This window comes from Cetorhinus maximus, chromosome 4 (genome assembly GCF_964194155.1).
Source record: "Cetorhinus maximus chromosome 4, sCetMax3.hap1.1, whole genome shotgun sequence".
Lineage (NCBI taxonomy): Eukaryota > Metazoa > Chordata > Chondrichthyes > Lamniformes > Cetorhinidae > Cetorhinus > Cetorhinus maximus.
Window position 1 is genome coordinate 78075115 of NC_135882.1, and position 27645 is coordinate 78102759.

General features: G+C 43.4%; 1 protein-coding gene across 1 annotated transcript in view; it reads right to left on the bottom strand.

Annotated features, from left to right (window-relative positions):
* The window catches only part of c4h8orf34 (chromosome 4 C8orf34 homolog), a 633137-nt gene that overhangs the window by 16208 nt on the left and 589284 nt on the right, over positions 1–27645 (bottom strand). The window contains exon 13 of the mRNA XM_078540385.1: positions 7650–7743. Within this exon, the coding sequence (XP_078396511.1) occupies positions 7650–7743 (94 nt within the window). The remainder of the gene's footprint in view (positions 1–7649; positions 7744–27645) is intronic.

The following is a 27645-nucleotide window of genomic DNA, read 5'->3' on the forward strand; positions in this document are numbered from 1 at the left end:
ATTCACCAAAGTGTAGGTAAAAGTAATACCTTTTCTGACTAATGAAATATAATGGCAGCCATTCTTAAATTGGTACAACTCCATACTGGGGTACTGTGAGGTCACTGGAAAGTAGACACCAAGTCACCAGCAGCAGCCTCAATTTTCACAAAGGTGAGTCACTGTAAAGTGGTGCAAAAAAGTGATGGACACACCTAGAGACGGAAGTGCATGCAGTAGGAGCAACTCGCGTGAAGAAAATAAAGCCATGACTTCCAGGTAAATTCCAGTCTTGCTTTGTCCAACATGTTGAGTATTTAATGATATATTGACCCATTCAGGGTTTGGATGAGGGCAGGAATATTTGTAATATATATTTTGATTCTTGGATAAAGCTGGCATTACTGGCTGGCTGAACTCACAATGGAACAATCTGTTTCACACTATCGGGTACAAAACCCATTAGTAAGAAAATTGAAGCTAAACTGCCACCTTCTGTCGCATCACTGCTGAAAATCCACTGCTTTTTTCAGCATTGGAAGTGTTAGTTTTATTTAGTATAACCTATGTAATTGAAGCTGGATTTTCAGCAATGATACTAATGGAAAGAAGTACAAGCCAGGATAGTACTGACCAGGACATATATGTGTGCTTGTTGATAACTCCATATCTTGACAGAATTGTTGCTCATCACCAGGACTAATTTTAATGTTAAGTAACTAAAATAAAAATAAATGTGTGTTTAATTGTAGAACTATTTTTATAGAGAAAAATACTTATGTTACAATGGTCCGTAGAATTTTCATAACACAGTGGTGGGGGTGGGGTGTTGGGGGTGGGGGAGGGGTGGAGGTGGCACCTTAAAAGCAAAATGGTTAAGAACGCCTGCCACAAAGGCCATTTGTGGACCAGATAAGTTTTCACAACGGACTCAAAACATTAACTGTCTTCCTCTCCGCAGATGCTGTCAGACCTGCTGAGTTTTTCCAGTTATTTTTGTTTTTGTTCAAGTTTTCACAACAATCCAGTTGTTTCATGGTCACCATTACTGATGGTTGTTTTGTTCAGATTTAATTAATTATGTGGATTTAAATTCCATAACTCCATAAAGGGATTTTAATTCCTGACACTGAATCATTATTCTAGGCTTCTGGATCACCGGTCCAGTAACATAACTACTGTGCTATCATACCTGATATCCTGTCCATCCTTGGATGGTCTAGTTTGATTCAACTGAGTGGTTGCTTTGCCACATCAGGGGGCAGTTTAAAAACCAAGCACGCGTGTGGGACAGGAATCATATATTGGTCAGACCTGATAAGACACTGAGTTTCCCTCCCTAAAGGACATTAATTAAAGGACATAAAAGGACATTAATAAGGACATAAAGAACAGTTGTTTTCTGATATCAGTTTATTTCTACATTTATTCTAACTGAATTCAAATTCTCAATTTTTCCCCATTAAGAAGTATGGTGGGGTTTGAACACAAGTTCTATGGGTTTTTGGTCACCTAACATGACTATTACTCTACCCTACCTGTTGTGATGTGGATCTTTGTCAAAGGCCATCTGAAAATCCAATAAACAACATCATAAGGACTTGTACTACCTATTTTATTTGTACTTGGTATTGAGTGACCTGACAGCAGTCTTTAAAGGGACTGCTGCAGACCTCAGAAAAAGATAAACAAAACCTTTCATTAGGAATGTATGTGGGACCAAGAGAAGCACGAACAGATGTGCATCACTTCCCCACAATTGCCTCCTTCCCCTTTAAATCCCAACACCCAGCTTGGTTCCATATCGGAGGTTCTAGATTTTACCACCCCAACTCCCTCCAGTTGCCCCCTTCCCCCATAAAACCTACAGTTGCCCTTCAGTACTGGTCCTAATGTCACAGCTCACCCTACATAAGGAAATCAGGCCTCTAAATGGATCTGGCCTCCCAGTCAGGACTTTGGGTGGGCAGTGCGAGACCTCTACTCACCACCAGCCCAAAATCTATCTAAAGTGAAAATCATCCCCAAGGAAGCACCCTTGTACCATGTTTGCAAGCTGAGATGCTATAGTTACACGTCCATTAATATTGAGTAGGTTGGGGGTCAACTATTATTGCAACATTATTTACCATATTACTCTTTCTTATTTCATCTCATATGCACCAGATGTCTGTCACACATTCCTCTTGTTAACCCAGTGCTCTAACATGCTTTAGCTCTAGCAGTATGCATCTTTTTCCTCTTTTCTTTCAATTTCTTTGAAATCCTAATTCTTTTGAACATATCCTGCTGGCTTTTCTGTATTTTCCGAACATGAATACATATTGAATTCATTCTGACCTTGTGAGTTGAACCATATTTCCACAATCCATATGACATTATGGCACTGACCTTCCTGGCCTTTCTCTGCATGGTGCTGGACAGGCACAATGCATCCAAATGCACTGCGCCTGTTTAGGCCGAGTTGCGGCTGATTATCATGTCTGAGTCTGTGAACATGGTCCAGGACACCTCTGCTATAGGACTGCCCCTGGAAAGACATCCTGGGTCACTCAGCCCATACTTCCTTATCTAAAATGTTTTTCGATCCTATCTCGCCCAACCTCTTGACTCAGGCCAGGTGAGATCCGGGCAGTGCATCCTCGGGGCCCAGAAACAAGGGCAGCTCAGTTGGACGTAAGGAGGCCAAGCCCCCTTTATTATGACACTAGCTGCTGTAAACGAGGTAAGTTAAAGGTCCAGCCAAATTTAAAGGTCAGGCCAGAGATAATATAAGTGTATAAAGTAAGTGGAGAGGATTTGGAAGGCTCTGGGGGTGGATGTCGAGCCAGGTTTCAGGGGAGGGGCAGGTCGGGCTGAGCCTCATTGGGGGAGGGGTTCAGGCCTCAGTGGGCTGGGTAGGTCGGATTGGGTTGGGCCTCGGTGGGGGTCGGGTCGGACCTCGGGGGTGGAGAGGGACAACAAAAGTTGGGAGTCGGGTCTTGGGGGTTGCAGTCCCAATGGTGCTGGTGGTGGTTGGGGGTGGGGGGGGGGGGTGGTGCGTAGGAGGAGTCCCAGGGGTGGGGATGGAATCCTGTGGGAGTTCTGTGGAGGGTGGAGGGGGTGGGGCAGGTTCCATAGGGAGAGATTCCCATGCGGGAAAATCCTGTGGAGGGGAATCCCACGATTTGTGTCTGGAAGGCACTGCCTGGAAGTGTGGTGCAGGCAGATTCAATCAAGGCATTCAAGAGGGCAGTAGATGGTTATTTAAATAGAAACAGGGTTACGGGGAAAAGGCAAGAGAATGGCACTGTGTCATAATGCTCATTCGGAGAGTCAGTGCAGGCATGATGGGCCATGTGACCTCCTTCTGCGCCGTAACAATCCTGTGATTCTGTGGCAGCGGGGAGTCTTTGTGGGGATTGAGATTCCCTGAGTTCATCGGGGGAGGGGGGCAGGGGGAAGTCCCCTGGGGATTCGGGGTGGGGGGTGGGTTGGGGAGGTCGGTGTGGGTCTGTACAATAGTTACCCAGAAGTTAAAAGTGGTTTTAATCTTTCTGGATAACTATTGATGTTACACAGTCAGAACCACCCAAAGTTTGTGATTTAAACACATTTTTGGATGGTTCCCAATGCAGGGCAAGTGCCCAGGGAAAGTTTGCACTTCCCGGGGAATTGCCATGAAAATCTTGTCGGGGAACTTCTGGGGGAGTGGCGGGGGTGTTCCCCAGAGCATCTTTGGGGTACTCCCCAGTTACACTGTTCTGGAGCTCAGAAGTTACGACCCATTGTCTCAAAACAGCAAAACAAAACAGAGTGCAGCTGCAGCTGTGGGTCCGGCTATCCCTCCTCAACTTCTGCACACCTTGGGAAGTGCTCAGCCACTCTGTGCTCCTCCCATTCCCTTGTGCCTCACGAGTCACTTGCTCAAATATCTTCATCTACTCTATCGACATTCCCGGGGTGCAAGTGTCAGCAGCAACAAGTTTCCTCTCCTCCCCATCTCCCAAAAGGCTTTCATTCCCTTGTTACACAGAGGTTGCACTCATGGCCTATTATACTAATAAGCTGATTCTGGGAATTGCAGCACGATCAATGAACTAGTTCACTGGTGGGCAGAAATCCCTTCTTTCCAGAGCTACTTCAACCTGAATGGCAAACAAAATGAATATGCTCAAGGTATGTTTTTGAATTACCCAAGAAGCATGTTTCAGACTGTGTGTTGATGTCTACCTCCATGGAAAGAGTGGTCACCTACATGGAGAACCAGACACTACATGCTTGCTCTGTGCAATGAGCCTGCAGACTCAATCTATCACTTTAAATAGGCTGGGGGAAAGCCTCACCTTCGCTGCTAAGTACCTCACTGAAGTGAAGCAAAATGCTTCCAGCTCTTGGCTAGCAGGGAAGTGTAGGTGGGCCATGAAAGGAAAGATGGAAAAAAGGCACATGGAAGTGGGGTTTCTTCTCAATTAATAATGCACTTTATCTCAAATTTCCATTGTCCAGTCATTCGACTGTTTCCTCCCATCAGCTTTGGACATTAGCTTTGAGGAGAATGGCATGACCAGAGTGGAAGACAAGCAATGAGATGGAGGAATTTCTGGCTGTGGAAATGTTTGTGTTTTGGGGGCAGCATAATGGTTACAGTTGATTCAGCATTGTTGTGCCATAAGGCTTCACAGCCTTAGGTTAGCTGAATCTTGCCTGGATGAATCTGCCACAGGCTTCTCTGGCAGCTAGGTGAGCAGCTGCAAGAAGCTGGACACAACAGGCTCCTCCTCATGTGCTGCTGCTCCCCCACTCATCTTCCTCCTCCTCCTCCCCTCCCTGATGGTACAGAGCCATCATCACCATCCTCCTCCTGCAAGCTCCCGTCCTTTCCGTAAGACAATTTTGTACAAGGTACATCAGACCACAACAATTCTGGACACTCTTGCTGGTAAAAAATGAAGGGTGCCCCCAGATCATAGTTTGTGCTGTGATCATTCTTATGCTCATATTGCTCCGGTTGAATTTTCCCTTAGCATCAATATTGGGTTCCTCACAGTTGCCATCATCCACATCCTTAGAGGGTAGCCTTGTCTCCAAGAGCCAATCACTGACATTGTCTGAAGGTGCAAGGACTGGAGCATGACGTAATTCGTAGAAGTCGACCTCATAATGTGGCTCATTTAGACTTCCTAGAAGCGACATATATTCTTATGCAGGGGCCTGTTGTCTGCAAACGAGAGGACGGAGTTCAAGCCTGCTGCCTTTTTTGAATTACCTGGAAGCCTGGGGAGCCAAAAGTTTCCCTTCACTTTCTCGATGGCAACACCTCAGTCAATCACAGTTGGCTTGCCAACCAATTAGTGCCCCTTTTCTCATGTTGAATAAATTGTTGTGGTCATTTGAAATTTGGCATTCTTGCATTTGTTCTGACTCTTGCAAAATGAAAAGCTTCAGCAACCTGTCTCTCTTTTCATTAATTTTCAATTCTGACACCAGTCACTTGTGAGACCCCCATTTCTCCATGACCAATGGCCAAGCATTCTGTTACCTTGCTGATTTTCAAGGCCTCTTCCTTTGCAGCAGTTAGAGTAGCGATCACTGGAGGGCAATCCCCAGCTCTCTGCCTCTCCGTGGAGTCCTGCATGGAGAGAAAGCAGAGTTATGAGCGTGAGAAATGGATTTAGTGGAGAGGATGGAGTGAGAGCGTGTGTGGAGGGTGACTGTGTGGGTTGGATGTGAGATGTCAATAAGATGAGGGTGTTGGTTGTTCAGATCGGGATGTGAGGAGGTACCCCGAGAGAGGAATGGCTGCAGTTGCAAGGTGTGTTGGTCTGAGGAGCACCCTGCAGGAGAATGTTGGAAAAGTCAGTGTGTAGGGATGGAATCTGAAGTACTTTGCCACTCACCTTTCCTGCCACCATGAGGCTCTGGAACCTCTTGCGGCACTGAATCCAGGTGTGAGGGACTTTATTCCTGGTGCTGGCTGCATTCACCACTTCCATCCATGCATGCTTGGTCTGAGATGCTGGTCTTTTCTTCCTGTCTGCGGGAAGCAATACTTTTCTGCCAGCCCTCACAGCCTACAGCATTCTTCCATTCTGTAGCTTGCTGAAGCATGAAGAATTGATGTAGAATGCAGACATTCTGACCCCACGCCAGGATCCCCTTAATTAGAAATCTTTCCATTAACAGATGCAGGTCATCATCACACTTGCACTCTGATTGGTCAGGAAGTCTGGAGGTGGGATGCTCGCACCATGGTGAATTGAACAGTGTCGGCAAAGCCAGCTTGTCTGAGAAACAGGTTGTCAACCCAAACAGGTTGCCAATGCTCCCATTCCCCCCACCCCCAACTCTGAGAGTGGGCCACAATAACACAAGAACACAAGAGACAGGGGCAGGAGTAGACAATATGGCCTGTTAAGCCTGCTTTGCCATTCAATACGATAATGGCTGATCTTGGGCTTCAACTCCACTTTCCCACCCACTCCCCATATCCCTTAATTCCTTGAGAGACTAAAAATCTGTCAATCCCAGCTTTAAATATAATTAGTAATGGAGCATCAAAAGGGTCTGGAGTCGAGAATTCCAAAGATTCACAATTGAGTGAAGAAATTTCTCCTCATCTCAGTCTTAAATGATTGGCCCCTTATCCTGAGACAGTTCTCCTATGTTCTAGATTTCCCAGCCAGGGGAAACAGCCTCTCAGTGTCTACCTGCCAAACCCCTTCAGAATCTTGTACATTTAGTTAGGTAAAAATTTTGCCCTTTGTGTGGAATAGGAAATAGGCAGCAGAATTTTGGATGAGCTGAAAGAATAGGGTTGGGAAGACAGCCAGAAAAGCACCGGAATAATCCAGTCTCGAGGTGACAGATACCTATAAACTTGCTGGAGGTAGTAAGATTTATCTCCAATTACTGACTGCTTTACTGAACGCCTCAGGTTGTCTTGGGATATGCAGGTATGTCTATCCTTGCTAATATAGTGACTGATTTTCAACACCATCATTCACCAGGTAAGATAATCCTCTATATCCCTTGGCAGTGAATGTAGATAAATCTCAATGATAAAGGATAGTTAACTTCCTTTTAGATTCTATATGAACAATATCAGCCTCATCAAACATTTAGAGCTCACGCAGTATACCTTATAGGAAATGCTAAAGCATAAATATCTCAAAACAGTGACATAAGTTTTATTGCTTTTTCTCACCTCATTATAAAACTGCTCTCATCTAAAATGGTTCAGCAAGGGCTCCTGTTGCTCAGGAGTCTGCCTATACTAACATTGTTAGGGGACTCCACAGCACAAGCAACAATGGAGGGCACATACAAGCTTGCACAAATGCAGCTGCTTAACAGTATTAATTGTGGCTTTTATTATCTGGCTGCAGACTCTCCCCGTTGTATATAGAAGGTTCATACAGACCAGCAATGAGAGACCTGAGTTCCACCAAAGGGTGTGGGGCAAAAAAGACTGAACTGAACACTTAATACTTTTTACCATTAGTGCTGTAGCTCTGGTAGTATATGCAAATGTCAGCTTTTAAAGTGGTGCTCCAAGCTACCAAAGATCGGAGAGGCAGGCTACATCAGTTTTATTATACAGCTGCCATCAAAGTTGGGACTTCCACTGGCAATAATATAAAGAGCATAACCATTCCCTTGTGTCCCAGGTCTCTGTGAACTATACTCACCTTTATCTGGACCTAGATCCACACCTTCACTGTCAGTATCACTTGGTAATGTCCATGGCTGGCGAGTAATTAACAGCTGTTGAAAAGATGCATCCTAAAAAAGGTTAAAATATATCTTAGAACCTATGCACCTATTAATATTAAACACCATCAATATGATAAGACTATCATTTCATTTTAATTATTTTATTCACTGTAGCCATGAGAAATTTATTTATACTTTACATTTGCATTAAACTGCAAACCAAATTAGATTTATCTTATTTGCATCCTGAAGCATTCATTTAATTTATTTCATATATCATGATAAGGAGCAGATTGGCATTAAAAAATGGAAGAATTTACATTTACATAGCACCTCATCTCAAAGTACTTTATAACAAATTCGCACGGGATCAGAGGTGAGCTGGCAAGATGGATACAGAATTGGCTTGGTCATAGAAGACAGAGGGTAGCAGTGGAAAGGTGCTTTTCTGAATGGAGAGCTGTGACTAGTGGAGTTCCACGGGGATCAGTGCTGGGACCTTTTCTGTTTGTAGTATACATAAATGATTTGGAGGAAAATGTAACTGGGCTATTTAGTAAGTTTGCAGATGACACTAAGGTTGGAGGAGTTGCAGATAGTGAAGCGGATTGTCAAAGGATACAACGGGATATAGATCGGTTGGAGACTTGGGCGGAGAAATGGCAGATGGAGTTTAATCCGGACAAATGCGAGGTAATGCATTTTGGAAGGTCTAATACAGGCAGGAATTATACAGTAAATGGCAGAACCCTTAAGTGCATCGACGGGCAGAGGGATCTAGGTGTACAGGTCCACAGGGCACTGAAAGTGGCAATGCAGGTGGATAAGGTAGTCAGGAAGGCATATGGCATGCTTGCCTCCATTGGCAGGGGTATTGAGTATAAAAGCTGGGAAGTCATGCTGCAGCTGTATTGAACCTTGGTTAGGCCACACTTGGAATATTGCGTGCAATTCTGGTCGCCACATTACCAGAAGGATATGGAGGCGTTGGAGAGGGTGCAGAGGAGGCTTACCAGGATGCTGCCTGGTCTGGAGGTTATTAGCTATGAGGAGAGGTTGGAAAAACTCGGATTGTTCTCACTAGAGCGACGGAGATTGAGGGGCGACTTGATAGAAGTTTACAAAATGATGAGTGGCATGGACAGAGTAGATAGTCAGAAGCTTTTTCCCAGGGTGGAAGAGTCAATTACTAGGGGACATAGATTTAAGGTGAGAGGAGAAAACTTTAGAGGAGATGTGCGGGGCGAGTCTTTTACGCAGAGGGTAGTGAGTGTCTGGAATTCGCTGCCAGAGGAGGTGGTGGAAGCAGGTACGATAGTGGTGTTTAAGAGGCAGCTTGACAAAAAAAGAATAGGATGGGAATAGAGGGATATGGACCCCGGAAGTGCAAAATGTTTTAGTTGACGGGCAATATGATCGGCGCAGGCTTGGAGGGCCGAAGGGCCTGTTCCTGTGCTGTACTTTTCTTTGTTCTTTGTTTTTTTGTTAATTAATTAGGACATCACGTTCAGACCTGAAAGTTTCCCAGTATACCTCAAACCTTGGAAGGGTAAGGTGTCTCAAACATCTGAGCAACAGGTGAAGTTAGCTATTTCACTCTGCTGCTATGCAGTAGCAACATGAGTGGCAAACAAATAATGTGGTATAGGAATTGTAGTGCCAGTGCGATGCAAGGTACACAGCCCATATGTCCCAATGTCTGGCGGGTTATATCAAACAGCATCTTTCTTCATCAGTTCGCAATAGTACTGACCACATATATATGTGGTATTTAATATATATGTGTGTGTGTATATATATATATATATATGTATATATATATATATAAAATATATACTACCATATATACTGACTATATCAGCCCAAGCTTGCAAAACTTAGAATCATATCTAACATTAGACATTATGTTCTGTGATTAGACAGCACTTGCTGAACAATCTTGAGTGTGCTAAGAATGACACTAACAACCAAGTTAGGATTATCAGTCGGGCTCAAAATGTAGCTCACTTATGCTTGCTAGAAGCTATATATATTCATATGCAGGGACCTGTCCTTTGCAAGTAGAAGGAATATGTCCAGGCATTGTACCTTTTTAGAATTAAACAAAAGAATGTGAAATAATAGTTCCCTAGGTGTATCTGCCATGGCAATGCCTCGACCAAACAGAGTTGCCTCGACCAAACAGAGTTGACTTGCCAACCAATCAGAATCTTCTTTTCATGCAGTATAAATTGTTGCATCTGTCCTGATGCATGTAAGATGAAAAGCTTCAACATCATGTCTCTTCTTCAGCAATTAATTATTTATGATGTGCAAAGGTTCCAGAACAGCAAGGAGGTAAGTAATTGGTTAATAGAAAATGATGGAAAAACTCATCAGGTCTAACAGCATCTATGGAGAGAAAAACAGAGTTAACGTTTCGAATCCCTATCCGCACTCTTCGTCAAAACTCAATCGAGTCATACAGACTTGAAATGTAACTCTGTTTTTCTTTCCACAGGTGCTGTTAGACCTGCAGAGTTTTTCCAGCATTTTCTGTTTTTGTTTCAGATTTCCAGCATCTGCAGTATTTTGCTTTTATATTATAGTAACTGGTTAATATTTTATGCTGCTGGTGTTTGAGGGATAAATGTTGGCCAGAATAATTTTCCTACACCTCCTTAAGTCGTGTCCTGGAATCTGCCTGAGAGGGCAGGCTGGGCTTCAGTTTAGCATTTGACATGAAAGACTGCACCTCTGACAATGCAGCTCTCCCTCAGTAATTCAATGAAGTATCAGCCTAGATTATGTGCTCAAGTCCTGGAGTGTGACTTGAAACTAAAATCTTCTGAAGCACTGATAGGAGTGCTAACCCCGAGGCCCCTTTTTGCCCCAAATCCCTGCTGGAACTCAGTTGACATGATTGTAATATAATTACAATGCTTTTGAAAAAACACAGTAGTCATCAACTCTTTATCATGCATATGAGCAATAAATAATTTTGCATTTCATTTCAAAATCTATTTCACAATTACTTTTAAAAGTTTCATAATTGCTGTAATGTACTTTCTTATGTTACTGTGTAACATTGACCCATTATTATTCAGGGAAAGGCATTATTATCTCGAGGATGATTGTTGTTTTGGATTTTTGGAAGTTATATATATTTACTCATCGTCCTCAGTGTAATTAAATAAATGAAGTGTTGATGCTGATAATAGAAATTATGCACTATATGTCGGAGGCAGTGGGATCATAAGATAAATAGATTTTCCTTTTTCGTACTTTCTTATTAATTCATCAGGATCTAACATTTTAAACTGTCCATAAATAAGCTTAAAATGTATTTAATGGAGAGACTGGGTGGCATAGTGGATTAGCAATTGAACAGTGAGCCTCGGTACTTGTATTTAAAACCAAGCCAGACAAGTTAGCTAAAAGTCTTCTACATATCTGCTGGCTGTAAGGGCCTGACATGAAAAGAAATTCAACACCCGCAGCCAGTTCCAAGTATCTATAAATCTTCCACATTTTGGCACAAAATTGTCAACATTGCTCACATTAGCTAAAAGGGATGCTGACAAAATTACATTGGAAAAGTACTGGTTGCTCTTCAGAGTTTAGGGTTAACAACAACAGAAACTTATATTTATATAGAATCTTTAACATAATAGAATGTCCCAAGGCACTTCACAGGAGCATTATAAAAGAAAGCATGATACTGAGCCACATATGGAGATATTAGAGGCAGATAACCAACAGCTTGGTCACGGAGGTAGGTTTCAAGAGATGCCTTGAAGGAGGTAGGTGAAGTAGAGAGGTGGAGAGGTGTAGGGGGGTTTTCCAGAGCCTAGGACCTAGACAACTGAAGGCATGGCCACCAATGGTGGAGTGATTAAAATCGAGAATGCCCAAGAGGCCAGATTTAGAGCACTGCAGATATCCTGAAGGGTTGCGGGACTGAAGGAAATTACAGAGGTAGGGAGGATTGAGACCATGGACAGATTTGAAAACAAGAATGAGAATTTTAAAATCGAGACCTTGTTTCACCTGGGGCAGAATTTTCTCCCCATCAGGCGGGCTGGTCGGGAGCGGGCGCGGAGCCGATCGTCGCCCGCTATCGGCTGCGTGCCACCATTTTGCGTGGGTGGGCCAATTAAGGCCCGCTCAGCATGCACGCGAAAGAGCGCAGAAATCTCCTTGAGGCACGGAGATTAATGTGATAATGTGACTTTTAGATAAAGAAGCTGAAAAATCACTTACACATGACCCCTCATTTGACAGCATCACATGAGCTGGGACGTGTTTTTCAAATGTTCAAAAAATATTTATTAATGTTATAAACCGTTCATGAAGCCTCATCCCGCCCATAGATGAAGTTTCATGAAAAATGCGAAGGCCGCCTGGGCTCTTTGCCTGCCCGTCAACCTTAAGGTTGGACAGGCTGCTTTCTCAATTGGCTTAATTGTTTGATTAATGGCCTTAACAGGCCTTTGACAATTCGGCGGGCGCGCAGCCAACTCCAGTGTGCGCACGCCGAACGGTAGATCAGAATGACACATGGTGACGTCAGGACACACGCTCGACATCATTGTGCATCATTTTACGCATTGGCGTGCAGGGCCCACCCCCGCACACCGAACAGAAGATTCTGCCTCTGGGGCCAATGTAGGTCAGTGAGCACAGGGATTATTGGGGAACGGGACTCGGCGCAAGTAAGGGCATGGGCAGCAGAATTTTGGATAACCTCAAGTTTACAGAAGGTAGAATGTGGGAGGTGAGCCAGGAATGTGTTGGCATATTCAAGTCTAGGTGTAACAAAGGCATGAATGAAGGTTTCAGCAGCAGATGAGCTGAGACAGAGGCAAAGTCAAACGATATCATGGAGATGGAAATAGGCAGTCTTAGTGATGACTGTCAGAAGCTCATTTCGGTTGATGGATAATAGGGAGCTTTACTTTACATCAGACAATCCATACCTGACCTGAGACTACTTCATGTTGACTCGGAAGAACAAAAATCAGAAATATTCAATTTCCCAACACTAACACCATCAGCTAAATAAGCACTTACATTCACCAAAATTACATATATTCAAAAAAGTGCAGAATTTATTAAATAGGAGAGAGTTAAATGTATTAAAACACCTATTATAGAATTCATGTAACATGTCCAGGGAGGGATTCAAATAAATGATAAATGCTTCCACCTACTGAAACTGCGCACCACTGGCAAGTTTTTGTAGCTTATAGAAAAATTACATTACTCAAAACTTAGGTCAGCTGCCTGTGTTACAATGTTTGGCTAGTGTTGACTGCAACAGCTAAATAAGGAGGAAAGCCTTGTGGTTGGGGGAGCAGAAAGTGAAAGTGGTCTTTGCCAGCAGCTCAAAATAGGGCCACAGTGAATGCCTAATTTACACTGCACCTTACATTCTTTTCCATTGAAGCCACAAACAATGATTTCCCTGTCATATTACCTTAAAGTGTTCTTCATATCTGAAAATGTTCCTTTACTTAACCATGATGCTTTAACCCCACAGAAATTTGGTACAAAATTGTTTCCTACTTATATCTGATCCCATAGCTTAAATTTCAGGGTAGCTATGACCTTAACAGATGCTGTGGTGGAGTTGGGCTATAGATTGGGTTGCTGTATGTGCCATAATACATTGAAAGTGTCTGTTATAAATCTCCACTTGCACTAATCTTTGGACATGTGAAGGTAGGAGTAACACTGCCTACAGGTACTGAAGTGGGTTGGTGCATTCTGCCTCGAGCATCCCCTGACCAGTCTGCCAATTTTCAGTTTGGTCGTCTACTTTATCTAAAGAGGAGAAGTATGAAGGTATGTCTCTAAAATTGAGTCAAACTAAAAACAAAACACACACAGACTAGTTAGAACTCAAAAAACAAACCATAAAATGCTGGAATTTCTTTGGCAAATCTTTCGGTTTTAATGTTTGAGTGGAGACCTTTTTAGAGAATAGAGAATGCTTTCTCTGCCCAGATGCTGATTCAGGTTTGACACTAGATTAAGTACGTAGTATTTAATATCGTTATCTATTAAAAGGTAGGGCCACAAACTGAATGTTTTCACAGGGCTACCAAAAAGCAAACATCGCCCCTGGGAGGGAGGTTAAGCCTGTAACAATAAAAATTCAAAGAAAAGTCCAAAATCAAATGAGAAATAATAATTCATCAAGGCTTCAATATACATTTGCTGGGCTCTTTAAGCTCACAGCCACCATTTTAGCAGCACTTAGTAACATTTGCTTTATTTGGGTGATGTTAATGAACTGGAAAGGGTGAAAAATATACGATCACAATGCCATTCCCTCCTTTTCACAATAGAAACTTCCCAAAAATATTAGTTACTTTCCCAAAATAATGGAAGCGTCAGAAATGGAAAACATGGAAAACATCACATGTGCAAAACTAATAGAGTTCATTTTCTAGTTCTTACTGTCTGTTACAACGGCCAGGCAGGAGCAGAATATCTAGGTTTTAGAGGGGAATTTTAACCTGCCAAGGTGGGTGAGTTTCGGACCAGCTGACAAGTTAAAACAGCTGAAACTGCCAGCATGTCAGGAAATTGACAAGTACTTGCTGACTTCCGCCTTTAACCTGAGTGCGATCTGGAACACATGGGCAACCTCCATGGGTCTGCTATTGTAAACTGCTCATTAGCTGCTTCTTTTACCCAGGATTCTGAATTTAACTCTGCATGCACAGGTTTCCCAAGCTTCTTGGAACTCACCAGGGAAAACAAGGCAAGAGCGCAGCTGGATTTGATAGGCTGAGCAATTGACAAGCAAGAAATGTGTTAAATATTGAGATCTGACAACTAATTCTTTCGTGGGTTGAGGGCATTGCTGGCTGGGCCAGCATTTATTGCCCATCCGCAATTGTCCTTGAGAAGATGGTGGTGAGCTTCCTTCTTGAACTGCTGCAGTCCGTGTGGTGTAGATACACGCACACTGCTGTTAGGAAGGGAGTTCCAGGATTTTGACCCATTGACAGTGGAGGAACAGCCATATAGTTTCAGATGGTGTGTCGCTTGGAGAGGAACTTGCAGGTGGTGGTGTTCCCATTCATCTACTGCCCTTGTCCTTCTAAATGGTAGAGTTTGCAGATTTGGAAGATGCTGTCAAAGGAGCTTTGGTGAGTTGCTTCACAGCACTTGTTCTGAGAGTTTGTTTTCACTGATTTGGAGGTTATTTCTATTACCTTTTATCTGCATTTTTGAGTTTAAGATCAGCATGGGAGCCACTTATGCAGCTCTGCCTTGAATGTCTGTAGAGGAACAAGAGGATCAGCAGCAGCAGCAATACCAGCGAGAGCAGGAGCAGCACCACTCAGACCTTCTCCTCAAATGCAGGCCGCTCCACAGGACAGAGGAGTGAGCATGCAGGTCCAGCTCACAGGGGTGATACCCTCAACGCTGGTTATAAAGACAGACGATAAGCTTCCCAGACATGACTGAGCACCAGTGCCTTAGGAGGCTCAGAGCTTCTGCCAAGTGGACCAAGTGGGTATGCATTATCAATGATGGTCAAAGTCACCACAGCTCAGAATTTCTTTGCCTCTGGCTCTTTCCAGGGATCTGCTAGTGACATTTGTTGAACTTCACAATCTGTTACCAACAAGTACGTTTGCCAGGTGACCCATGCCATGTTTGCCAAGGCCAGCACCTGTGCAACTTTGCAACTGGTTGGATGTCCACAGGTCCAGGAAATTATCAACTGCGCACCTGTGGCTATCAAGGGGCCCCCAGATTACCCAGGAGACTTCATCAGCAGAAGTGGATTCCACTCCATCAATGTTCAGCTCCAACCACCAAAGTATTATCATGCATGTTTGCACCAGATTTCCAGGGAGCTGCCTGATACATTCATCCTGCGCTACTCAAGGCCCCTAGAGATATTCAAACCCCAAAGCAGAGTTAAGGCATGGCTCCTTGGAGACAATGGCTACCCACTAAAGACATAGCTGATGATACTGGTGAGAAGTCCAAACACTGACACCTAGGAGAGTTTCAGTAGATGCCACTAAAACACTGGAGTTGCAACTGAGGAAGAAATCTGAAAAATAAAGGTGTGATTCAGGTGTCTGGATATATCAGGGTGCACTCTTAAGTGTGCATCAGCAAGGGTATCCGAAATGATAATGATATGGTGCATCTTGCACAGCAGTGAGTACTGGATCTCCAGAAGGAAGATGATGAGTGCTTTGCCCCTTCAGAGGAGGAGTATGATGTGCTGAGGGCAGCAGTAGCACATAGCTGCCAGGGATGCCTGAGTTAGCCTGGTTCATAAACAGTTCAGTTAAACTCAGACAGTGCAGATATCTGAAACACAAATTCTGAACCCACTGTGGCCCCTGTAGTGTACTGCATGGAGTAACACATATTCAATTGCAAGTAACCATTACTGAAATAATTTTGTTTACATTTCTCCAAAAGAGAGGGCTGCGGAGAGAGGAGTATAAAAACATGCTCAAATCTTGCAATACACTATACTCCCTCCCCACCTGTAGAGAGAGAAACAGAGTTGACGTTTCAGGTCTATGACTTTTCAACAGAAACCTGAGGGACATCTCTTTGAAGTAGCAGACTAAGAACTTGTGTATTGCACTGAGGAAAAATTACCATATGGACTCACTGGAAGCAGCCATTGTTGAACTAACTTTATTTACAGCTCCCCAACAGAGAAGCAGTATAACAAAATGCTCAGATCTTGCAACATACTACACTCCCACCTAATTACAAACAAAATAACTTATACCATGTACATAAGTTCTCAGAATACAATATGACTAAACCAATGCCAACAATGCTTGAAAATTTAACAGGTTGGATTGCATATTTGTTTTTACTGTAATCACAACTAAAACATATGTGATCGCTACTGACAGAGTAAAGAAAAAATTATTTTCCTTAACACCAGCATGTGTTTAACAAAAATATCATCATTTGACAAGAAGTAATGAAAAGAGCAACTTATTTCTTCTTCCTTTCATTATACTTCCACTTAACCTATCTGGCTTCTTTTTTTTCTGTCTGGGTATCTTCTTCCATTTCCATGAGCTTGACTCTGCGCTCTCAACATCTCTGACTGTACCAAATATGAACTTTGACTTTGACTACCAACTCCTCTTAATGGTTGAGACTGTGACATTGATTTATTTGAATTAATCAAAGACTGACTCATTTTGCTCTGCTGGTCGATTCTGTGATACCAGCAAATCTTCAGTATCTTTTGACTTTCACTTTCTTTCTGACATTCACTTGGGACTATGGGAGGAATTTGGATTATAAGAGGTTCTCTTTTTGTCAGATTTCATCTTTCATGCAAATGACTTGCATGATTCTGAGGGAGTCCCTTTCCAATCTTCACCAGATATGTGAATGTACCAGTCTCAATACAACAACTCCAATCACATGCTTCTTAACAACTTGGTGGTTTTTCACCTTGACATTCTGACCAGCACTGAACTCTCTCAGTTACATTCCTCCTGTATCATGACTCATCTTCACTTTCTCTTACTTTGTTTTTGATGTCAGGATAATCAAACTAAGCCTTGTCCTAGAAGCATGCTTAAACACCAACTCGTAAAGTGAACAATCCATTGTAGACTGTGGGGCTACTCGGAAAGAGAACAGAAAATTGTTTACCATGGGCAGAATTTTGCCCTTGTCAGGCGGGCCCAGCGGGGGCAAGCCAATTAAGGCCCGCCCATAATAAAACGTGCGCTTCAGCACTCAGTGCTGCCTGTGTGGGCAGCGGAAGGAGGGCGAGTGCGCAAGTTCACGCATGCACGCGAGTGCACACAATGAAAGCTCTTTGAGGCACAGAGCTGCCTCAGGGAGATGAAGATTTTAAACATAAATAAATAAAGCATTTTGAAATGTTAAAAAAACATGTCCACTCATGTGACTCTGTCATGTGAGCAGAGACATTATTAATGAAATGTTAAAATTTTTAATTGCTGTTGGAAATCTCATCCTGCCCATGGATGAGGTTCCCTAAAAAATCCAAAGGCCGCTTGGCCTTTTCACCTGCCTGCCAACCATAAGGTTGGACAGGCAGCAAAAAATTTCATTTAATTGGTACTTTAATGGCCTTAATAGGCCTGTTAATTGTCGGCAAATGCACCGCCGACTCCCACGCATGCCCGCCAACCAAAATATCGCGCAAGTGCATGATGACGTCGGGACACTCACCCGACATCATCGCGCATCATTTTATGCTTGTTCAAGTTGGGCACGCACTTGCCCGACCGGCGAAAAATTCTGGCCCATGTGTCTAAGAGAAACATGGAAATTACTGCCTAACTTGTCACCAAGCAAATACTCTTGCAAAGACTTTTTCACAAATAGTACACTTCTTCCTGTAGCACCATTTAATGCTGGGTGATATGGTAGCATTAGACTAAGTTTGACTCCTTTCTTACTCAGAAATATTTCAAAATCTTCTGACATAAACTGTGGACATTTATCTGACACCAACACCTCTGACAACCCATAAATAGCAAAATAACTTCTCAAAACCTCAATAGTTTTGGCACTTGTAGTATTGGGCACAGACTCAACATTTATCCACTTGCTATAGCTATTGGCCAAAACAAGGTACTCTTTCCCTTCAAACTTTAAAGAAATTAACATGTACTCATTCCCATTGTTTTCTTGTGTTTGACCATAGGTTGAAAGAAACCTTGGTTAGATCATTTCTCATTCTAAGTCACAATTCACAACTTTTCACCAACTCTTCAATATTTCTACCTTTGGATACTAAAAGTTGCAACTTGTTGCTGCTTTCACACATACCATCCTTTTGTGCTCTTGATGAAGTTCCTCTAACAATCTCTCTCTAAACCTTGGCAGAACAATGCCTCTTGAACCTCATAGGAGACAGCTTTGATCTACATTCAGTTCATTTCTGGATGTGAAATACTCCTACAATTTCTCATCATCACTCTATTTAGGCCAGCCATTCATAACAAAATGCTGAGATCTTGCAATATACTACACCCCCTTACAGCCCCCAGCATGAAGCAGTTCCACAATCAGCAACCCATCTATCTCACTGACACCCATTGTTCATCTTGAACTCTTGTCATACCATTCTTCACAAGCAGAATGCTTCTTGGCAGGGGGCAAGCAAAAATGGACAAGAAAGGATCACAGACCAGTGAAATAAATTTTATGACTGAAAAACATGAAACAGAAATATGATAATGCAACACTGTAGTAAACACCCAAATGAACACTTTTGTGCAATTTCAAATCCTTTCTCTACCATATTACTTCTACATGGTGCTATCCTTCTGCCCTCAGCAGAGCCAGATGCAAGCTGCTTAGATGCCTGCTTGGACAGCTCAGGTGTCCTTTGCCTATGTTCTCTGGAGTTGGGAAGCCATGATGGTCCCACCAAAAACTCCAGTTGTGCAGGGACAGACATGCCATCAGGATTAAAGGTCTCATGTGGGGTTCTGAATGTTGGTGTGAGGGCAAGGCCAAAGGATCAGAAGTTGAAGCTCTTTTAGCAGAGTCCCCACTTCCTTGTTCCCTTTCTTCATCTTCCCTCTCATGGCCCATCCATACCTCTTCTTGCCAAGAGCTGGAGAGCACTTTAGCTTCACTTCAGTATGATGCTGAACATGGCAGGTGGAATATAGGCACAATTTATTTCACCTCTGGTAGTGGGCTTGGAGGTGGGGACGGTGGCGTGATATAGAATCAGGTGGCTTGGCAGGGTGGAAAGCCCATCGCCTTCCTGGTTCCCTCCAATTAAGTGAGGAGTGGGAAGATCGAGGATGGTATTCCTGTTTGGAGGCGAATTGAGGCCCTTAACTGGTCAAATAATGACCCCTCATCCTGCCACCGCCGGTATTCTACCAGGGGTTGGCAGGTGGAGTAATCCGCTTGAGGATGCCATCCAGTAAAAGCTGGCAGCCTCCCTGCGGGATTGCGTTGAGGGGGGGTCCCCCTGATTGGGCACCCTGTGGTCAAGGGGGGGTATCCCTCCACAGCAAGGGCCGCCCCTCCTGAAAGAACACCCTACCCTCCATTACAATATCCTCTGCCCTTCACTGGGGCCTGTCTCACCAGGGCCTGCCTAACTGGCCCCGACGAGCTCAACCAACTTACCTGCCTCCTCCAAGCTGGCTTCTCCAGAGCCTGCTGCAATACCTGCAGTGGCCATCACTCTCCAAGGCACTGCTGGGACTGAAGTGCTGCCAGCCCTCCAATTGGCCAGCAGCTCTTGGAGGTAGAACCTTTGTCCTTAAAGGAGCTAATCTCTGACTGCAGGCAGTTAGCTGCCTGATTGACATTGAATTCTATCAGGGCTTTGGAAAATGGCTGGGTGGGGGAGGTGGCGGGAGGTGTGGGGCGGGTGGGGGGATGGTGGAGTGTTTGCCCCTGGCTTTCCAGCTGGTGGATAGAGCCACCATTGCAGCCATTAAGCTCAGCCCATAATGTGGGGAAGTGTGAAGCTACCTACTTTTATCTGCTTTGGGAGGAATAATAGAAAAGCAAAATATTTTTTAAATGGTGAGAGAATGGGAAATTACTTTTTTTATTCATTCATGGGATGTGGGCCTCGCTGGCTAGGCCATCATTTATTGCCCATCGCTAATTGCCCTTGAGAAGGCTCTTTCGTTAGCACATTCCAAACACACAACCGCTACCACCTAGAAGAACAAGGGCAACAGACACATGGGAACACCACCACCTGAAAGTTCCTGTCCAAGTCACTCACCATCCTGACTTGGAAACATATCGCCGTTCCTTTATTGTCGGTGGGTCAAAATCCTGGAGCTCCCTCCCTAACAGCACTGTAGGTGTACCTGTGCCACATGGACTGCAGCGGTTCAAGAAGGCAGCTCACCACCATCTTCTCAAGGGCAATTAGGGATGGACAATAAATGCTGACCTGGCCAGCGATGCCCACATCCCATAAATGAATAAAGGTGATGGTGAGCTGCCTCTTGAACCACTGCAGTCCACGTGGTGTAGGAACACCCACGGTGCTGTTTGGGTGGGAGTTCCAGGATTTTAAGAGATCGGGGTTTCCTTGAATCACAAAAAATTAACATGTAAGTACAGCAAGCAATTAGGCAAGCAAATTGTCTATAAGTCTTCCTGCAATTATATAGGATCTTGGTTATATGACACCTGGAGTACTGTGTGTAGTTTTGGACTCCTTTCCTAAGGAAGGACATAGTTGCCCTATAGAGAGCAAAGGTTCACTAGACTGATTCCTGGGATGGCAGAGTTTTTCTATGAGGAGAGGGTGAATAGACTGGACTTATATCCCCTGGAGTATGAGGAGTGATCTCATTGAAAGATATGAAATTCTTAAGGGGCTTGACAGGGTAGAGCTGGAAGGCTGATCCACTGGCTGGGGAGTATGGAAGTAGGGATCACAGTCTCAGAATAAGGGGTCGGCCACTTAGGACTGAGATGAGGAGAGATTTCTTCACTGAAAGGGTTGTGGATCTTTGGAATTCTCTACCCCAGAGAGCTGTGGATGTTCAGTCAATACATTCATGACAGAGTACAATAGGCTTTTGGATTCTGAGGGAATTAAGGGATATGGGATAATGCAGGAAGGTGAAGCTGAGTTAGGCGATCAGCCATGAGCTTAATACAAATCCAAAAAGCACCAGTAGAAATCTCATAAATGCTACAATATACCGCAATAAAATTGAAAGCGACTTATTCAGCTACTATATACCAATAAGCCTAATTATAACTGGGAGGAAATTTGGAACATAGGGCAGAATGTTCTGCCTGTCGGGCGGGCCAGTCAGGACCGGGAGCGGGCGTGGGCAGACACGGAGCTGATCGCCACCCGTGATCGGCTACGCGCCACTATTTAACGTGGGCGGGACGATTAAGGCCTGCCCAGTGTGACACGTACCCGGTAGCGCTTGCTACCAATGCGGTCGGTGGGGGGAGGGAGAGTCGGGGCCTGTGCTCTTTCGCGCATGCAGAAATCTCCCTGAGGCATGGAAGTGCCTGAGGGAGATTAAGTTCAGATTGAAAGTTTGAAAAAAAGATTAAAATTATTCAGGCATGTCCCCTCATGTGACAGCGTCACATGAGTTGGAACATGTTTTTGAATTGAGCAAAATTTATTTATTAATTTAATAAAACCTTCGTGAAACCTCATCCCACCCGTGGATGAGGTTTCATGAAAAACACGAAGACCGTTTGGGCTCTTCGCCTGCCCGCCAACTTTAAGGTTGGACAGGCAGTGTTGATAATGACGTTAATTGGTTTTTAAATGGCCTTAACAGGCTTTTGACAGTTCAGCCGGCACACGCCCTCCGAACGTAAGGTCTGAAGGACACACGGTGACATCGGGACGCACGCCCGACATCACTGCATGTCATTTTACATGTTAACGTGCGGGGCCCGCCCCCACACGCTGATGTGGAAATTATCCCCATAATTCCTGAAATACTGATAAAACAAAAATCTCATAATCCATGAAAGAAAAGGAAAATTTGACTTTTTCAGAAACTGCAAACTGGTGGTTCTGGAGATGGCTAGTCACAAAAACCAAACACTGATCTTACAGAAACTGGGTGAATAGTTTGGCATGTTTATGTCAGATAGGCTGAAAAGATTTATATTTACTCCAATGGCGCATTGAACTTCAGGAGTTCTGTGTGACACACACAATCACTCTGTGGAACATGAATCATTTATTGAACTAAATGTGAATTTGGATGAAAGGTCAATTGGTTTCTGGAAGTTGAAAAAGCTGACAGGAGAGCAACAAACAATTGCTCCACAAAAATTCATTCTAGTCTACCAAAATAAAATGTTCTGATAAAAATTATGAAAATATGCTATGACTTAAATATTGAATGTGTAAGGACACAATGGCTCAAAATTGATGATATAGTAATGCACCTTCAGGATTATATTCCACCCTATACTTAGTATATGGAATGATGCTAATGTATAATGTATACTTTATAATGTTTAAATGGTTATCTGAACTTCTTCAGTTTGCTATTTTAGTGGAGGCATTAATTCATTTAAAATAAACAGGTTAAAGTCTCTGCCAACATAGCACAGAGGAAAGTGTTATTCAGCTAGCATCCCACTGTATAATTTCAAGGCCTTTCAAATGGGTCACATGTCTGAAAAGAAATTGGAATAGTTAAAAATATATAAAATGACACACTTGTTTTCCGTCTTAGGAAACAATTTCCATCTGAAAGGATGACAGGCTAATTTTATAACCAGAAAATATTTTGCTTAGTTTAGTGCCATCAAATAACATTGGCAAATCCATCCTCCAAACATTTTAACAAATCTGTGCAGGTTCGCTCATGTTAATTGAAAAATGGGAATCTTTCAATGTATTCCAATATGAAAAGTGAACATTATTCTCTATGCTGAAATGGATTTGCATTTGTCTCACTCTTCTTGGTAATAAATTTCATTCCTAATATTTCCCTGATGTTAACAGCTCTGGAAGTCACTGAAATACACAGTATCAGCATAGTTGCAGACCACTGAGAAACAATATATCTATAACCATTATTTTGACTCAGATTGTACTACAGTCATGATTAATAGCTCTGAAGATGGCCTCAGGCTGACAATAGTTTCTTCAGTGTTTTGGATGGTTGTGACAAAGTGGGAGTAGACTATGAATTCTTTGAGATGACATGATTTATTGCTTAGTGTATAGTGTGGGGTATACAAGGTTATAGTTGGATAATATTGACTTTAGGGGAGGAAATGAAAAGATAAATTAGCCAAGTGTACAAAAATAAAGATAAAATGATTGGGACATCAACATTCTTGTTGTGTGTCAATTCTCAATATTGTGCTTTTATTCATGCCAGCTACATCTATTTGAAACAGGGGAAATTTTAATGCCCTCTGCCTTGCTCCATAGCCATTTTAACATTGCTATATTCTTAGGGAGCGGGAAGGTAGTGGTGGGGAGGGGTGTCGGGGTATGGATTGTGATTGAGTTGCCCTTCTGACTCAGGCATGAATACATGTAAATCTGGGCGTATGATGCCATTAGAACACCATTGCAACATCTGTGCCAACTGAGTGAAGCATCTGCTGCAGATGTGCTGCTCAGTAAAATGCAGCGGACACCCAGTGGAGCAGCATGAGAGCTCAGAATGTCATAAGGAAAGTTGGAGCTGCTTCTATTTTGTGCTCCCCTCATTTTTGATTCATATAACCCTTGAAAATGAGCCCCTCTGCCTCCTGAGATGTCCTTGACTGCCAGCCTGAGGACCGGAGTGCCTGAGGGCCTTTGGGTCATCACAGGCCTAAATCCAGCAAGCTGCCTTTAGGCATCCAATTTGGGTGAGCAGTTCCTGCATCAAGCTATAAACAGAGCTTTACTAGTGTAATGTAAGGAAGTGAGTCAACTAATTAGCAAACAGCAAGTTCCCATGAAGAGCAATGAGATAAATGCCCAGACATTCTGCTTTCATGGTATCTGTTGAGGGGTAAATGTTAGCTGGGAAACCAGGAGAATTTCCCAATTCTTTGAAGTGTGCTTTGGAATTTCTTATGTTCACATGAGAGGGAAGATGGGGCCTTGGTTTCACATCTTTCACATCTGCACTGACACGTTAGCCTAACTTATATGGTAAAGTCTTTGGAATGGAACTTGAATCTTTGAACCCATGACCTGCAGACTCAGAGGCGAGAATGCTACTGCTGAGACAAAGCTGAAACTTTCATTTCACAAACATTTACATTAACATTACTGTATCTTAATATCAGTCAGTCTGCAGGATGGCATTGACACTAAAGTCTTCGTTACACAAACATTCACATCATCAGATCTGAGTAAAATGCTGTCTGGAACCTTATCATTGACATCATGGCAGAATAGAGTCAAAAGAATGAGATTTCACTTAAGATGCTGATGATAAGAGGATTGAGAATGTTAGCAGTCTTATGCTAGAGCTCCATAAATGGAAACTGATCGGTCTTGGCTATGATACAAAGAAACATTTCTTTTCAATTTTTAAATTTGAAGTGAAGGATATTAATGCTTAGAAATATAAAAATATTTTAGGTGCCCAGTGTTAGCATGGAGAACTCAAAAGATAGATAAGATTAGTCATGTGCAAAGTGTGGCTGTATTCACATCAAATCAATGTACCTTAACTACAGCCTCACAAAAATACTTGCATCTGTATCAAATGAGATTCCCCATTCCTCCACATCCTTGTGGCTTCTGTGAGAGATATTTTGGTCCCAAAGCTGTGATCCTGACATGTCGGAATGGACAGACTAGGAATCAAGATCTGCCAGAGTTTGTAAGGTATGGGGAAGTTGACAGGGTAAAAATTGTTCTCCTCTCATTTTTGGCGGTGGGGGTTGGAACTTGTGATCTGCCCATTCCTAGTCTAGTTGAGGTAGACAGCATACAAAGTTTGCGCTGTCTTCTCATAAAAATGATTGCAGCCAAGCATGACCAGCACTGCTGGCTGGCTGAATGTTGAGCAAGGAGCCCGCAGCATGTAAAGCTAGAACATGTTCCAGCTAGCCTGCAGCTCTTTAAGGCAATCTGCCCCTCTTAAAGAGGGGCCAAAGTCATTAGAAGGAAGCTGCTGTTGGCTGCCTGTAGTGTATGTGCCTACAAGTAGTTGGTAAATGAATAGAACACCAGGAACAGAAAGGGCTCTCAGGTTCATGCATACAGTGCTGGAGGCCTTAGTGATGGAAGTTGACAGGACAGGATAGTTTCCATAGGGACCCAGGAGGTCCTCAAGAACCACCCTCAGGAGGGAATGGGAGTGGGTGGCCATGGAGGTCAACTCCCAGAGTCTGGCAGCTGTTCTGAAAAAAGTTTAATGCCCTCATGTGCATGGTCAAGGTCAATGGATGCAACTTCAAAAGATTTCTCATACCCACAGCTCCACCAATCTCTCACATTATTCAATACACCACATATCCATCACTCACCCTGCAGCAGACCTCTGCAATCAGGAAGCAAATCAAACATTCAGAGTCTCCGACTCATCCTCATACAGGTTCCAATGAAGCAAGCCTCAGCCCCACCTCTTCACATGCCTCCAGTTATTCAGTTGTTCACCCAGACATAGTATTATTAAATCACTGATGCAATGTAATTGGATGATGTGCCTGTCATGCGTGAATAACTGGTATTGTGTGCGAGTTGTGAGATGCAAATGTGAAATTTGCAGCAATGCCAAGTGAGGTAATTTGACCCTATGAATGTTAGAGGTGACTGGTGGGAGTGTCATGTATTGTGTAATGTGTGAGGCTAGTGGTACAGTTAATGGGATTTGGCATTTGAATATGAATTCACTGACCTTAATTATTCATGTGAGGTCATTGAACTCTTTGTGCCACTACATCCAGGTTCTTGGGCTGGGCTCCTTGCATTGACCATCACAACCATCTGGTCCCACTGCCTTTGCAGAGTTTCTCGGGTGGGCCTTCTGGCTGCCCACGGATAGAGAACCTCTTTCCTCCTCTCCACTCGGAGTGGTGGAGCACCAGGCATTCAGCAAAGCGTCAGAGAACTTCAAATCACTCTGACTCCCTCCCCATAGTGCCATAATTCCCTGTTCTTTTCGCTTACACTCTCTAATTCTGCAACAAGTTTTAGCACCATGCTTCAGCCAGAATGTACCACCCCTTTAACAGGCTGGTTTTAAGTAATGCAGGCTAGCTTTAAGTGGTTATAGCTTCACACAATCCTGACTCTCCCCTTGTTGAGGTGTGCAGTCATTCAATAGCATGTTTAGTGCTTGCTGCACATAGTTGTCGTGTAAATCAGCAGTGAGCACAAGGCCTGCATTGGAAGCAATGGGTGTGGATTAATTACACATTGCAATGCCTGCATCCATTTTCAGACGCTATCCAACTTTGCAGCCTATTTTTTTTTTCTCTGACTAACTGAAGTAAAGGGCCCTATTGCATTGTCAAACCAAACTGATTGCTCATACTTTCTGTTTTTTGGTCAAGGTGCAAAAACTTCAGTGTAGTTCTCAAAGGGTTAAAGCCCCAATACGTTTCCATGTAAAATTGAAAACAGACACTGACATGGCTCAAACCTTACTGAGGGACCACATCTGAATGCTTTTCTCCATACAAATTAACACACATGTTTCTGTTTTAAACAAAATCACAAAGTTCTGCCCAGATTAAATACTGTGCGAGAAGATTGTTTGTGAATATAAGCTGGAGCTCTCTGCTGGAGTTAATAACACCAAGAATCAAAGGCCAAGACTACTCTGAGCTCTTTAAAGTTAAAAAAATAAAGAAATGAAGAACTGCCCACAGCTAAAATGCAGAAGTAACCAGCCTAAATAATACATGAGTTGGAACAGGATCAGTACAATCGGACATGTGCAAAAAGGAATTACGGTATTAATGCTCACTGCTTAAGGGACAGGCAATTATTTTCCCCAGAAAGCTGTCACTGCAGTGGATTTTCACCATGATGTTCTATCTAATATACTTGGCTGGATTTTCCATTTGCAAATCGGGACTGCTGCCGTCATGTGCGCGTGTAAAATCTATCATGATGATGTCAGGTCCTGAACCCCATGTCAACATGCCGGCTTCCCATAATACGGCAAGTGGACAGGCGCCGCAATTGGCAGCCTGCCCGCCATTTTAAAAGAGTAATTAACAGGCACTGAGCTTGTTAACAAGTTAATTGACCAAAATATTACGCTGCCCACACCATAATACGGTGGTGTGGACAGGCAGGTGAGAGTGGGAGTCTGCTTTTTCATCATCTGAGATGAAAAAATGGGAAGGAAGGGAGGTACATCCTTTGGGGGTGCCCTGTGTGCATCAGGGGCACCCCTCTCCCAAGGTGATAGCCCACTTTATGGTTCCCTGCCTGGCCTCTAAAACCCACAACCCCGACCTCCTTCACCCCCAAAACCACACCCTCACCCCCCCTCCCTAGGCTGCCTCCCTCCCAAAACAAATCCCAGACTTAGC